General features: G+C 45.0%; 2 protein-coding genes across 3 annotated transcripts; one reads left to right on the top strand and one right to left on the bottom strand.

Moving 5' to 3' along the window:
- Positions 1-304: 304 nt before the first annotated feature.
- Positions 305-12,611, top strand: LOC6618020 (E3 ubiquitin-protein ligase UBR1). 2 transcript variants are annotated; one of them, XM_032725368.1, is made up of 11 exons: positions 305-453; positions 1,259-1,483; positions 5,132-5,149; positions 5,578-5,912; positions 6,018-6,350; positions 6,415-7,102; positions 7,170-8,331; positions 8,392-8,503; positions 8,571-8,699; positions 8,778-10,176; positions 10,239-12,611. In XM_032725368.1, the coding sequence occupies exons 2-11, from the start codon at positions 1,306-1,308 to the stop codon at positions 11,366-11,368; spliced, it is 5,484 nt and encodes a 1,827-aa protein (XP_032581259.1). In that variant the 5' UTR covers positions 305-453; positions 1,259-1,305; the 3' UTR covers positions 11,369-12,611. The 2 variants fall into 2 exon arrangements, with proteins under 2 accessions (XP_032581259.1, XP_032581258.1); XM_032725367.1 differs by lacking the exon at positions 305-453 and having other exon boundaries at positions 1,210-1,483.
- Positions 2,564-3,483, bottom strand: LOC116802130. Its single transcript, XM_032725377.1, has 2 exons — positions 3,153-3,483; positions 2,564-3,087 (listed from the first exon to the last, which is right to left on the bottom strand). Exons 1-2 carry the CDS (start codon positions 3,296-3,298, stop codon positions 2,829-2,831), a joined length of 405 nt encoding a protein of 134 aa, XP_032581268.1. The 5' UTR covers positions 3,299-3,483; the 3' UTR covers positions 2,564-2,828.
- Positions 12,612-12,619: the final 8 nt, after the last annotated feature.

The following is a 12,619-nucleotide window of genomic DNA, read 5'->3' as shown; positions in this document are numbered from 1 at the left end:
TTAATTTCTAAACGGAAATAAAGCGTGTACATTAGGCAAACCATTTTAAATCATCTTTAGTTTTATTTTGGCAAATGGAAAACGATTTTTATTACCATATACAAATTTAATTAAAATCGATTTTAATGGCGCCAAGGCAGAAAGCGAAAATGATATGCCGGAAACTGGATTTCTTATCGATACTCGCGATTTATAAGCAACCTCGTAGTGTGTACTCGCTATCACCGCTCGCATGCTATCGATGATAGCACGACCAGATATCGACGTACCGCATTGCCCGATAGGCGCAGACACAAAACGCCTGCTTTTATCGATGACAGTCTTGTTTTTTTGCGTTTAGGTTACGAAATTGGCAGACGAATACTCGTTGTGCCAGTTGAAATAAGTAGATTTAACTAACAACACAGGTCTAAATTGCTCGTGAACACCACGATCCAAACAAAAACGAAATAGGTACGTGCAAAAGGTTGGGAAAAGAAGAAAACGAAAGCGAAACGCAGTAGAGTGAATTTAAGTTGGTGTGCGTGTTCGTGTGTGTGATTGTCAGAAAGTGAAAAATAATGAAAAAGAGAAGCTATTTTTTTAAGGTGCTAAGCGCACGTAAAGGCAAGCAAAAGGAAAATTGTAGATAATAAACGATTATTATAAAAATATAATAAAACCAAAAATAGTGCCCGTGGCCGTGCATGTGTGTGCGTGTGTTTAAACTTACTGTTTCTCGCGTTTTGCCATGCGCTCTGTCTCTCTTTTTTTGCCTTTGCTTGCTGTCAAAAAATTAAATCCAAAAAAAAATCACAACTGGCTGATACAAAGGAAAAAGTGCAAAGCAACAGCTGCCATTCGTACATATGTACATTTTTCCTCGATTGAATTGTCAGCCTTTGTAAAATTCGGAACTGTTGTCAAAATATGAATCGTTTATTAACAAGTAACAAGTAAGTGTGTGCTCCAAAACAAGCAACGAAAATTTTTCTACGACAAGAGAGCGAGAGCGAGGGCGAGAGCGCAACTCAAAATTTTTTTTTGTCCCGCATCCTAATTAAATCCCGTTTTTTTTTTGCTTTTCGCAAAAAACACATAAGACAACCAATGCAACAACAACAACAACATCAGCAACAACAACAACTACTGTCACAGGAATAGCAAGGACACACGGACGATAGAGAAAGGAAGAAAAATAGAGAGCGAGACGCCCCCAACGCAAACACACACATCCTCAGCCCCGCTGCAATTATTTTGTTTTTCTCATCCCCACCAGGAAAGAGAAAAAGAGAGGAGCCAGAGCCAGTGCGAGCGAAGGCAACGATGGATCGCTACGACATGGAGGACGTCGTTGTGGCGCCCCCTGCCGAGTGCAGCTCGCCGCTTAAGGAGTGGCGCCTCAAGCGCCAGGCGGGCACACTAGACCGCTCCGATATCATCGAGTTCTTAAAGCGCGAGTCGCCCAAGTATTTTGATTACCAGACTAGCGCTACGGTTAAAGGTGAGTCGAGATGACAATGCATATAATCCTTGATCGTATGAATCTGCAGGAAGGGTTAAAAGATCTAATAACTAGTTTAATTGCGCTCGGCAAACAGCTTGTTTCTTGTATATGACACCATACATCAGAACTCAAAATTACGCAGACAGAGCTATTAATGGTGCATACATATATAGGATTTGATCAATCCAATAGAAAATAGTTCAATCAGATTGTTTCAATTCCAATAAGATAAGTTTAATTTCAAAAAGATAGTTTTCTCTTTCGACCAAAAGGCTGGTAATAATGGTAACTACCATAATGCCAAATCGATGCGGCGTCAAGAGTTGACCGAATCCCATTAAAAACTCTCGCTCTTGAATTATCATTATTCGTCGTGCGTTTTAATGCTATTTTTGTTCTGCTTTCGTCTTTTGTTTATTGCCATTGAGCAGTTGCACGCTTTTGTTGACTTTGCTGCTGTTCTCACGTTTCGTCTTTTTCCCATTTCCGCGAATTTGTTTTTCCTCGGCGGCGTGCCTTGCTGCGCCAAGTTTTCCTTTCAATTGGCCAGTTTCAAGCTTGCCAGTTCAAAAATCGCCACCTTCTCTGTTTTCTACCTGTCTCGCCTTCTATGCACACTCATCGTACACTGTGAGAAATCTTCTGTTCGAATTTTTGAATCTAATACAATTCAGGATCTTTTTCAAATGGGCAATTGAATGTTTTAATTGCTATTACATCTCTTAAACCTAGCATTAATCTATAGGAAAATATTTTTATATTCAAGTCCAAAATGCAAAAGGACATTTTTTGTGACAATTTTAAATTGCCTGCACTCATTTTTGCCCAGTGTTTGCAAGTTGATCCAACAATGGCTCAAGCCTGGTCTGGCAACAAATAAACTAAGTAAACAAACTCGTTTTGCACCTAATATCGCCAGAAGTGAACATTATCCGAATCAAATACGCTACTATTGAAACAAACAAATTGGGAGAATCTAGATTCCTAGGAAGACACCTAAAGCGTCTCAAATTTGCGACGACTTTCTGTTTATAATATATTGATTTAATAGGAAATGGGGAAATGAAACGAGAGGAGTTGCAACTATTTGTTTGTATGCCAAGGATGAAAATATACAATACAAAACTATATTGTCACTTATGACCAATTTGTTAAACAAATAGCAGGTAATGGAAATCATTTCCAGTGAAGCTTCTTCAAGAATGCTCCTCATTTTTCCGGCTCCATTGAGTAATCCGTTCTTGGCATAGCGAATGTTTTTGCCAAATAACTCCAACAATGTTTACTTTCCGCCTTTGATAATCGGGTTTTTACCCCTTCTCATGGCTCTTATCGTTCCTTATCAGCTGCTAAGCATATGGAGGGCATGGCTGCCGATGTTGTTGCGTTGCCATGGCCATATACCATACCATACCATACCCCCTGTATATATATAGTTGCGTTCCGCTGATATTTGCCTGCTGTCTAATTGGCCGTAGACTACTACACTCGAATCCCGATGTACAATGACGAAAGCCAACAGATACAGATGAGGTGGACAGCCGGATTCCGCAGAGAACGGAGACGAATCCCCAGACTTCGCTGTTTGCCTGCCTGCCGGACTGATAAGCCAGAGAGTTAAATATAAAATATACAGAAATATGTATTCGGAGGCAGTTTATTCAACCTGCGTTTATCTGGTCCAGGTGCACATCCGCGGAGGTCTTCGCGGCCGCCTGACGTGTCCAGTTTTTGCCGATTTTCGCTGTTTATACATATCTCTGGCTGGTTCGCCTCTATAGAGGCTGTTCTGGCCTCAAAGTGCGAAGACATTTGTCTCAATGGAAGTGATTCAAACTTGGAACACTCATGTATTGTTACACAAAATGTTGTCCAAATCGCTTGCACATTCTGCGAATTTAGTCTTTCTTTCTTATCTTTGTTGGATATCCACCACTCATCCTAGGCGCACACTCAATGTCTTGTTTCTTTTTCCGCTTTCGCTCTCGTTTCATTGTGCAAAAACAGCAAACAGCTGACACATTTTTGGGCATAAATATATATTATATTTTACAAAAGGTGTGGGTGTAGGTGTCCGTATTTATCGAGATTTATATGCCCTCGATCGCCCACCTACCCTTGCAGAAATCAGAAATGCTCTTTGTAACGATCGTTTAAATTTTGTTTCCTCTTTGGATTGAGAAATGTGCAGTACAGTGGCTGCCATAATTAATTTCCATGCTAAGGGCGAATCATCTTGAATAAAGGCCAAGACTTATTGGTTCAAAAAAATTCACAATTCATTGGAAGCTGTAATTACGTGTGATGTTTGCATTGGAATCAAGTTTAATTTCGTTTAAATTTTGCATATATTTTCGATTCATTCACCTTTTGATGACGTCTTGTTAGGAGTTTAATTGAGTACTACTTTTTGTATTTCCCTTTGTAATTATTGTTTAAAAAATAATTAGACCTCGGATGTTTATATCATGTTGTTACATACTTCATATTTGATTTCTTTTTGCGATCGTGCCTGTAGAATTGAGTGTACTGCTCCTGAACAATCCGCTGTGATTCAGGAACCGATGAGGTGGCCTCTTCTCCGGCATTCTTCCTCCTGGCATAGTATAGAGGCATTTCTGTATAGTGCATTTCAGTTCAGTTCGATTCGATTTCGGTTTCTTTATTTTATTTTCCGCTCCGGGCGCCTTCTTTGTTCCAGTCTATTACGCCTCAGTAAACTGACGCACACGCAGTTTTAAATGCATTTCTATATAGGCAGCCATGTTACCTGGAGATATAGCTAAATGCAGTATGAAGATTATTTAAAGGAAGTACACTGCTAGTTCTTTTAAATTTGTATTTATTGTATGTGCATTGTATTGTAGATATGTACATATGCGTAAATATATTTCATTTTTCACTGATAGCCCTACGTTAGATGCGTTGATAATATAGATTATATTGAAAGCTTATCGCTCTCTTTTCAATATTGTATTTTTTTTTCGATTCTGCGCTGCAGAGTTTTCACATCGTTTGTGGCGACCTTGAACTGCATTTGTTGTAAACTGCTGGCTTTTGTATTTGTATTTGCATTTGAATTTGATTTTGATTTTATTTGGTTTCGCTGGTTGCGAAAACTCGTTTAGCCCGAAGGTTTCTCTTGTCTGCGAGTGTGGTTCTCTTTTGCGGTCACCCAGGCCGAATAATATAGCCGCGATCATGATCACGATCATGTTCATTATCCACATGCGGTGCGGTCCGACCTGTTCTAATCATTTTAACGATACTCCATCGCCATTGCATTACTCACGGCATCGAAAGGCAATAAAGCCAGAAGATGACAGTTTGCTAACCCATGAGTCAGCACGTTTATTTATAACCTGTAATTCTAATGTCTTCGAGCCGTCTCTAATTGTATTTAACCAAAAGATACTGGGCCATCAGTAAAGATATAATTTTATAAAAGTATCGGACGTACTTAATTAAATTGTATTTGTGAATATACATATTTGTTTTCCAACATGAATTTAGGCTTTGCTTACTAAACTAGATAAATAGGGATCATAAGACAAGGTCCATGCAGTTCATGAAACATGTTTATAGTCCTTAATCCAATCAAGATTCCAATATGTTACTAACATTGACCAATTGATTTCTTTTCAGATACCAATGTGATTACTCGTGAGTACAAAACAATTGTTTTAGAAATGACTTGTTAAGTGGACACTAGAATCCTGATTGAACAGGCACCACAGACACTATTTCACCGATCCACATAAGCTCGTACTAAGCGTAGACCTTCATCCACCCCCACTCATTCCCCATTCATCAATTAAATCCAATCCATCCAATCCAATATTATTTCAACTTTGTGGGCTGTTTTGTGGGTGTAGTCACCACGAGCATTATTGAGGCCAAGGGGCTACGAACACGAAGAAGGCGATCATGGAGACAGAAGAGCCTGATTTGCGGCTCTAGTAGGTCTGGAGCGAATAAGTGTGACCCGACCAAATCCCACCTAGTCTCGTACTATACACCGCATTGCGCAACCCACTTTGTGAGCCCACGTTGATTCGATTAAGACTAATGAAGCGTGTTATCTCTTCCAGTGAAGTGCATGTTTAAGGAGTCGCTGGCCAAGGAGGAGATCATCGATGTCGTTGTGGAGTTTATGCTGGGCGACAATCCTTCCTCCGCACTGGAGAAGCTCCGACTGGAGGGCAACACGGCCACCGTCTGTGGCAAGGTCTTTAAGAACGGGGAGCCCACCTACAGCTGCCGCGAGTGCGGCGTTGATCCCACCTGCGTGCTTTGCGTCAACTGTTTCAAGCGCTCGGCGCATCGCTTCCACAAGTACAAGATGTCCACATCCGGCGGCGGCGGCTGCTGTGACTGCGGAGACGACGAGGCCTGGAAGAAGGATCAGTACTGCGAGCTGCATCTGGTCAGTAGCTTGCAAAGCAAGGCTATTTCATAGTTCACTTTAATTAAAACCAGGAAAGCTAAGCAACTAATAATCCGAATTTTTCTTATACATTCATCTGTGCAGGCAAATCGCAAGAACCCGCTGGAGAGCAAGATCCTGACCGATGCAGTATTGGAGCGTGTTGAGATCTGCTTTGGGGCAATCCTCGCCTTCTGCGTGAGTTATCTTGAAATCGAGCCAAACGCCAGTCTACAATGCCTGGATGGAAACGTGGAAGGCGGCCAAGTGGACGGAGCGCAGTACTGCACTGTGCTCTACAATGATGAGTCGCACACGTTCGACCAGGTCATCCAGACGCTGACCAAAATTGCCAAGTGTCGGCCAAAGGACGCCATGGAAATCGTGGCGGCGATTGATCGCGAGGGACGAGCAGTGGTCAAATGCGATACATTTGAGGTGGGCTAAGAGACATAACTTATCCACAGGAGCATTATTTATTTATTACGGTATCATTTTTCAGGAGTGCAACAAACTGAAGGTATCCATCGAAAACCAAATGATTCTGCCGACCTCCCTGCTGTCGACGGCGCGCAACAACCAGTCGCTCAGGACATCGGTACTGCACGTCGGGGCCGTGGCCTGCCAGCAGTTTGCCCTGCAGCTGCTCGGCTGGTTCCAGGAGTTCCTGGTGCGACACTACCTCTTCCGTAAGACGTTCTCCGAGTTGGTGCAGCGCAAGCAGGAGACATTCTGCATTCGCCACATCCTCGAGTACGACGTGAAGCTGTGGAAGACTGCGCGTACCTGCTGGCACCGCCTCCTGATCTCTGGCATGCTTATGGAGTACGACAACAAGATGATCCTAGCCCAGGAGTTTTCGCGACGCTACGCCACTATTGTAGAGGACTTTATCAGTGATGATCATGATCACGCCTTTTCGATTGTGTCGCTCAGCGTCCAGCTGTTCACGGTGCCCAGCATTGCCCATCATCTGATCGCTCATGAGGGCATCTTTGACAAGCTGCTGCACACGTTCTACCACGTTGCCATCGAGAAGTTCATCCGTAACAAGACGCTGCACTTTAGCAAGAACATCGCCAGCCTCACCTTCTTCAAGCGGGCCAACTACATCCTCTACGATCTGCGATACCTGCTCAGCCTAAAGCCGGATGTGCTGAGCAATGATCTACGGAACGGTTTCCTAGAAGGTAGGCACCGACAACATGTTAAATTTGTAAGCCATTTAAGATAATTTACCCCATTTGTAACCCACAGGCTGCCGAGCTTTGATGCGCGTTCTAAACGTGATGCAGGGCATGGAGTCGATGACCAGACAGACGGGCCAACATATGGACTACGAGCCAGAGTGGGAGTGCGCCTTCAACCTGCACATCAAGCTGGCCACGACCATCTCGCAGGTGATTGATTGGGCGTCCGGCGATGTGAAGCTGCTGCGTAAGCTCTACAAGATGACAATGCGGGCGCTGGTGAGCAACAGTTTTATTGTGGGTGGCGAGAAGGTCATGCAGCCGAAAAAAGTGGCTGGCCACGTAGCCAACTGTCTAGTTTACGACATATCAGTGCAGCCGGTGTCCATACACTTGCCTTTGTCGCGTTTCTTCGCCGGAATCTATCTGCACTTGGGTGCCCACGATTTAACCTACGACGGGCTGCAGACGGAAACAGAAGCGTTGAGCATCAAGCTAACGCCCAGGGAGATTATAGAACCGGTTTTGTGTACCCAAGCAATGATCGCCCAGGTGGGCGCAGGACTATGGCGCCGCAATGGTTACACCCTGCTGCACCAGCTCTACTTCTACCGAAATGTGCGATGCCGCGTGGAGATGTTGGACAGGGACATAGCCTGCCTGCAGATAGGCGCCTCCCTAATGGAGAGCAACGAGTTCCTGATTCATGTGTTGAATAGGTTCAACACAATCCCCTGGTTACAGGAAAACTACTGGTCCATATTGTCGGGTAATGAAATGAACGATGACATCATTCGAGAGGCATCAATCTTTGACGAGTTCCTGGAACTTCTGATCGTGATCATTGGAGAACGTTGGATGCCTGGCGTTTCGATGGTGACCGAAGAGGATCGCCTGCGCAAGGAGATCATCCAGCTGTTGTGTATCAAACCCTACTCACACTCGGAGTTGAGTCGCGCCTTGCCAGATGGCAATAGCGGAAATAGCGACAACGTTTTCGAGGAAGTTATCAACACGGTGGCCGTGTTCAAGAAACCCGTTGGAGCCGACAGCAAGGGGGTGTACGAACTAAAGGAACATTTGCTTGAGGAGTTCAACATGTACTTCTATCACTACACCAAAGAGGACAAGTCCAAGGCCGAGGAACTGCAACGGGAGCGCCGAAAGGCCAAGAAGCAGCTTGTCTGCTGCCCGCCACCAATGTTGCCAAAACTAACACCAGCCTTCACGTGAGTCTAAAGAGAATATGTCTTAATCCATACAATCTCTAATCTACTAATCTCTTCTAGATCCATGGCCAACATCCTGCAGTGCCCTGTGTTCCTCAACATCTGCGTGTTGATTATGGAAAGGGCTTTAAATACTTACAGTCGCTCCTTTACCGAATCCCATCTTCAAAAGGTATTTGTATTACATTTTACAGAAGTTTCAATTCTTCTAAAATTGCAATTCGTTTATTTCCCTACAGGTCCTTCACCTGCTGGGTTATGCCATTCAGGAGGAGCTTAGCGAGAACTATCCCTTCTTGAGCTTCTACGAGCGTTCCCAGGAGTACGGAGTTCTGGAGAAGTTGGAAGAGCTCGCCCGCTGCCCGAGGGTGAGTCTAATCCCTAAAAGTTAAAAGTTCCACTAGCTAATACCAATTTGTATTATTTATTACCTATTACCCGGCCAGTTGGAGGCTCATTACGACTTTGTGCTGTGGACCATCGAGCGTTTCAAGCAGCTGCAGGCAAAGCAGGCTCCCAGTGATGGTGGAGCAGGACCCAGTTGCTCTCAGCAAAAAACCGGGGAGAAACTGTCACTCAGCGCCGAGGAGCAGGCGCGTGAAGAGAGGGAGAATCGTGCTCGTCTAGCAGCCGAGCGTCGAGCCCACATAATGGCCCAGATGCAAAAAGCCCAGAAGTCGTTCATAAGCAGCAATGCAGAAATGTTTGCGGACACCGAAAACGAAACACGCAAAGAGTCAGCATCCACGGGTCCAATGGATTGGGAGGATATACCCTCCGAGGAGGAACAGGGAGCAGTGGGCCTTGAGTCGAACGTAGCCTGCTTGGGACCGCACCGCAAGATTTATCATGGCAGCGATGATACCTTCAAATGCATCCTATGCTTCGAGAACTGTGCCATCAGCCGTGGGGGCCGGCAATTGGTTAGCTCTGCCTTTGTCCAAACCTCACGTGTGATCTTCACTACGCCCAATTTGCGTAATAGTAAGAGCGCACTGCACATTAGTTGCTGCGGCCATGTGATGCACTACAGCTGCTGGCTGGAGTACTTCAGCAACGAGGAGTTCAAGGAGCTGCGTCGTCCGCACCGCAATCGTGCGGCCCTAGCCCAGACCGCCAACGTGGAGTTCCAATGTCCGTATTGCCGAACCCTAAGTAACACTATAGTACCGGTAACCGAAACGCTGCCTGCTTTTTCGGCGCCTCCTTCACCGAACGAAAGCTATTTACCATTGGACAGTTTCGTGGAGATGATGAGCACACTGGCCATCGAACTGGGTCACATGAAGGACCACGAATTGACAACACTTCCAAGTGTGTCCCACATTTTGCGCTTGTCTGGTGTGGTCGGTGGCATGGCTCAATACGAGCGGAGCGTGCAGCTCATCAAGAATCCTCCTAGGTTGCATGGTGACTACATGGAAGGGATAGAATTCCTAAAAAAAGCCCTGCTAAATACCATGAAGGTTCAGCACTCACATCTAAAGGTCCAACTAGGCATCGAAAGTATCGAGATTGTAGCCATACTGTGGGACAGCTGCAGCTACACGCTGCAGGCGCTGGAGATCTATTTGTACGCGGTCGAGAAGCCATTGAAGGCCGAGCTGTCAATGCGCCACCAGAGCTGTGCCAGGAACTTGGTGAGGGCTTGCTCACGCAGCTCCGCCTTGGAATGGGAAAATGATGTTCCATTGCTTGCGTCGATGCGTACCCAGGCGGAGTTCTCCTCTAGACTGCTGGATACAATCTTTAATCATAGTGACACCAGTGTGCTCGTATGGGACTGCTTCCGCGTGCTGGTGCCGTTCCAGTTTGCAGTGCTCAATCTGATGGTACCCGAGATGGGTAAGTGTGAAAATCATTCATTAACCAATTGTAATTGACCGGATTGTTTCATAATTGTTCAGGATTTAAAACAATCATACCCAGCGGCAGCATGTTTGACTTTTACATCATGCAGACTATGTTCCTGGCCCAGCTCACCAAGGCGGTCCTCTGCTTTGACGTGAATAAGGAAAAGGCCAAACGAGCGGAGAAGACGCCCAATCCTGAACTTACACAATTGGATTACGTAGAGCAGCTACCATCAAGAATTCGGGACAACATGATCGACTTTTATCGCCGCTACAATATCCCAGCCAGAGTGCTGCAGAAGACTCAACAGAAACAGCTGGAGGAGGAAGAATCGGAAGAGAATCAGGGTCATGTGCAGACAGTGGTGATACCCTGTGAATCGCATGATTTGGCCCTTCTTCTCGAGTACGTGCAGCGACAGATGAGCTCATTCCTGCGCTGCTCCTGTCTCTTCTATCGCTTTCTCACCGATGTGGATTTCCCAGACACGTTTCCCACAGATCAACCGGATCGCTTTGATCTGATGTGCCAGTACTTGGGTCTGGACCCTTTGCTGGGTGTCTACTTTGATATGGAGACGGTATACGCCACCATGATGCACTCGTTTGCCTCGCATCCTCACATTGACCTTGAAGTGGAACAGCGTTGCCAGCCTGACGAACGAGGGGCGACGGACCTTCAGGTGGAGCCTTGCCTGCGCCCGCTGCCACGCTTGAAGGTACTGTGTGATGACTTCAGCGATTTGATCAACAGCGTCTCGGACATCTTCTGTCCGAACAACGAGCGCGAGGAGATGAAGACGCCAACGATGTGTCTGATATGCGGCTTAATCCTGTGCGGTCAGTCGTACTGCTGCCAGCCAGAGCTGGGCAGCATGCACTCGGTGGGCGCGTGCACTCATCACGCTCTCGCTTGTGGCGCCGAAGTGGGCATCTTTCTGCGAATTCGCGACTGCCAGGTGGTGTACCTGGGCCGCGGCAAGGGGTGCTTCGTCCCGCCGCCATATTTGGACGAGTACGGCGAGACGGATATGGGTCTGAGGCGCGGCAATCCGCTGAGACTGTCCGAGGCGGCTTACAGAAAGATCTACCTGCAGTGGCTGGGACATGGGCTGCACGGGGAGATCGCCCGTCTGAACGACAACGCCAATGTGGCGGCGGCGGCGCAGTGGCATCATATGTAGTCCTACGCAGGCACCGAGAAGGAAGCAGGGGACAGGCAGCAAAATGGAAATGGCGGCAGTCTATGTGATTATTACATACTAACATTAGGAGAGCCTATTTTTACGTCTAAGCATTTTACTACTTATCCGTTTTGGAGAAGCGCTCACTCATCCAGCGAGCCAACCAGGCACCCAGCCAGCACCCCCATCCCACACAGTCAACGACACCAGCCACGAACACGCCATCACCACACAATCCTGTCCAGCGGCCCCCAAGCGGGAACTGTAACCATTGGTTGATTTTTTTTCTTATTAATTAATATTAATTGATAACAATATTCTTATTACTTTTTTGAGCTATCGTTAGTAAACTTGTTGATAGTTTGAGCGGCCCAGTGCCCTCCTCTAGTTATATATATGTATGTGTATACATATATGCATATGTATATATATATATATATAATCAAATGCTAAAAAATATAACAACTAGGTTAGATTTTTGCCAGCACTTCGAATGTTGTCGCGCAGCAACTAAAGAAGAAAATTACTTTAAAATAAAGGAAAAATAAGTATTTCCTGCTCTCTCCACTCTCTCTCGCTCGTGCTCATGCAGCCCCACTCGATGTATATATAGTCCCGAACTTTGAGTGCCGATCCTAACCAGGTTGAGATCCTTTTTTTTTTGGCGTTTGTTGAGTTTTTCGTTTAGTTAGTGTAAAAATATTGATACCGATTAAGAGTACGTCCAAAATTCGTAGTCGCGCCTCATCCCCCCCTTCCATAACTAACCCACCTCCCTCCACCCCCTCAAACAACAAACCTCACACACACTGAAGCATACACCCTCTCTTTCAGAGCCCTGTTTGATATCCATCTCACTCTAACCCGAGGAACACGATAATAGTCAAACCATGTTTACTTGATCAATATACTTAACACCCTATACGACTATATATTTACATAATAACGCGTATATATATATGAATATATATATGAATATATATATATTATATATTATAATATATATATATATATATTATATACAGTATATATATATACATATATATATATATTATAGAAACATAACACGCATATTTCTTTTTATGTATTGTACAACAAACAAATAAATCGACTATGTAAGTGAAATTCAAGCAAAACAAAAACTAATGTTCTCGAAAAACATAAATCGTAAGGAAATGGATAATGAAACAGAAGCAAATCAAGAAAAAACAGAAATAAATGCAACATTTTAGTGATATTCAAATGTGCTTG

This window comes from Drosophila sechellia, chromosome X (assembly GCF_004382195.2).
Source record: "Drosophila sechellia strain sech25 chromosome X, ASM438219v1, whole genome shotgun sequence".
Classification (NCBI taxonomy): Eukaryota; Metazoa; Arthropoda; class Insecta; order Diptera; family Drosophilidae; genus Drosophila; species Drosophila sechellia.
Note: the sequence above shows the minus strand (reverse complement) of the source record. Positions and strands in the feature narration are given on the sequence as shown.

Excerpts from the sequence above, each read along its gene's own strand:
- LOC6618020 (XM_032725368.1), top strand. The coding sequence starts at position 1,306 with ATGGATCGCTACGACATGGAGGACGTCGTTGTGGCGCCCCCTGCCGAG. Across the intron at positions 5,913-6,017 it reads AGTACTGCGAGCTGCATCTG|GCAAATCGCAAGAACCCGCT; the intron begins GTCAGTAGCTTG and ends TCATCTGTGCAG. Across the intron at positions 10,177-10,238 it reads TCTGATGGTACCCGAGATGG|GATTTAAAACAATCATACCC; the intron begins GTAAGTGTGAAA and ends ATAATTGTTCAG.
- LOC116802130 (XM_032725377.1), bottom strand. The coding sequence starts at position 3,298 with ATGTCTTCGCACTTTGAGGCCAGAACAGCCTCTATAGAGGCGAACCAG. Across the intron at positions 3,088-3,152 it reads CCTGGACCAGATAAACGCAG|TCCGGCAGGCAGGCAAACAG; the intron begins GTTGAATAAACT and ends CTGGCTTATCAG.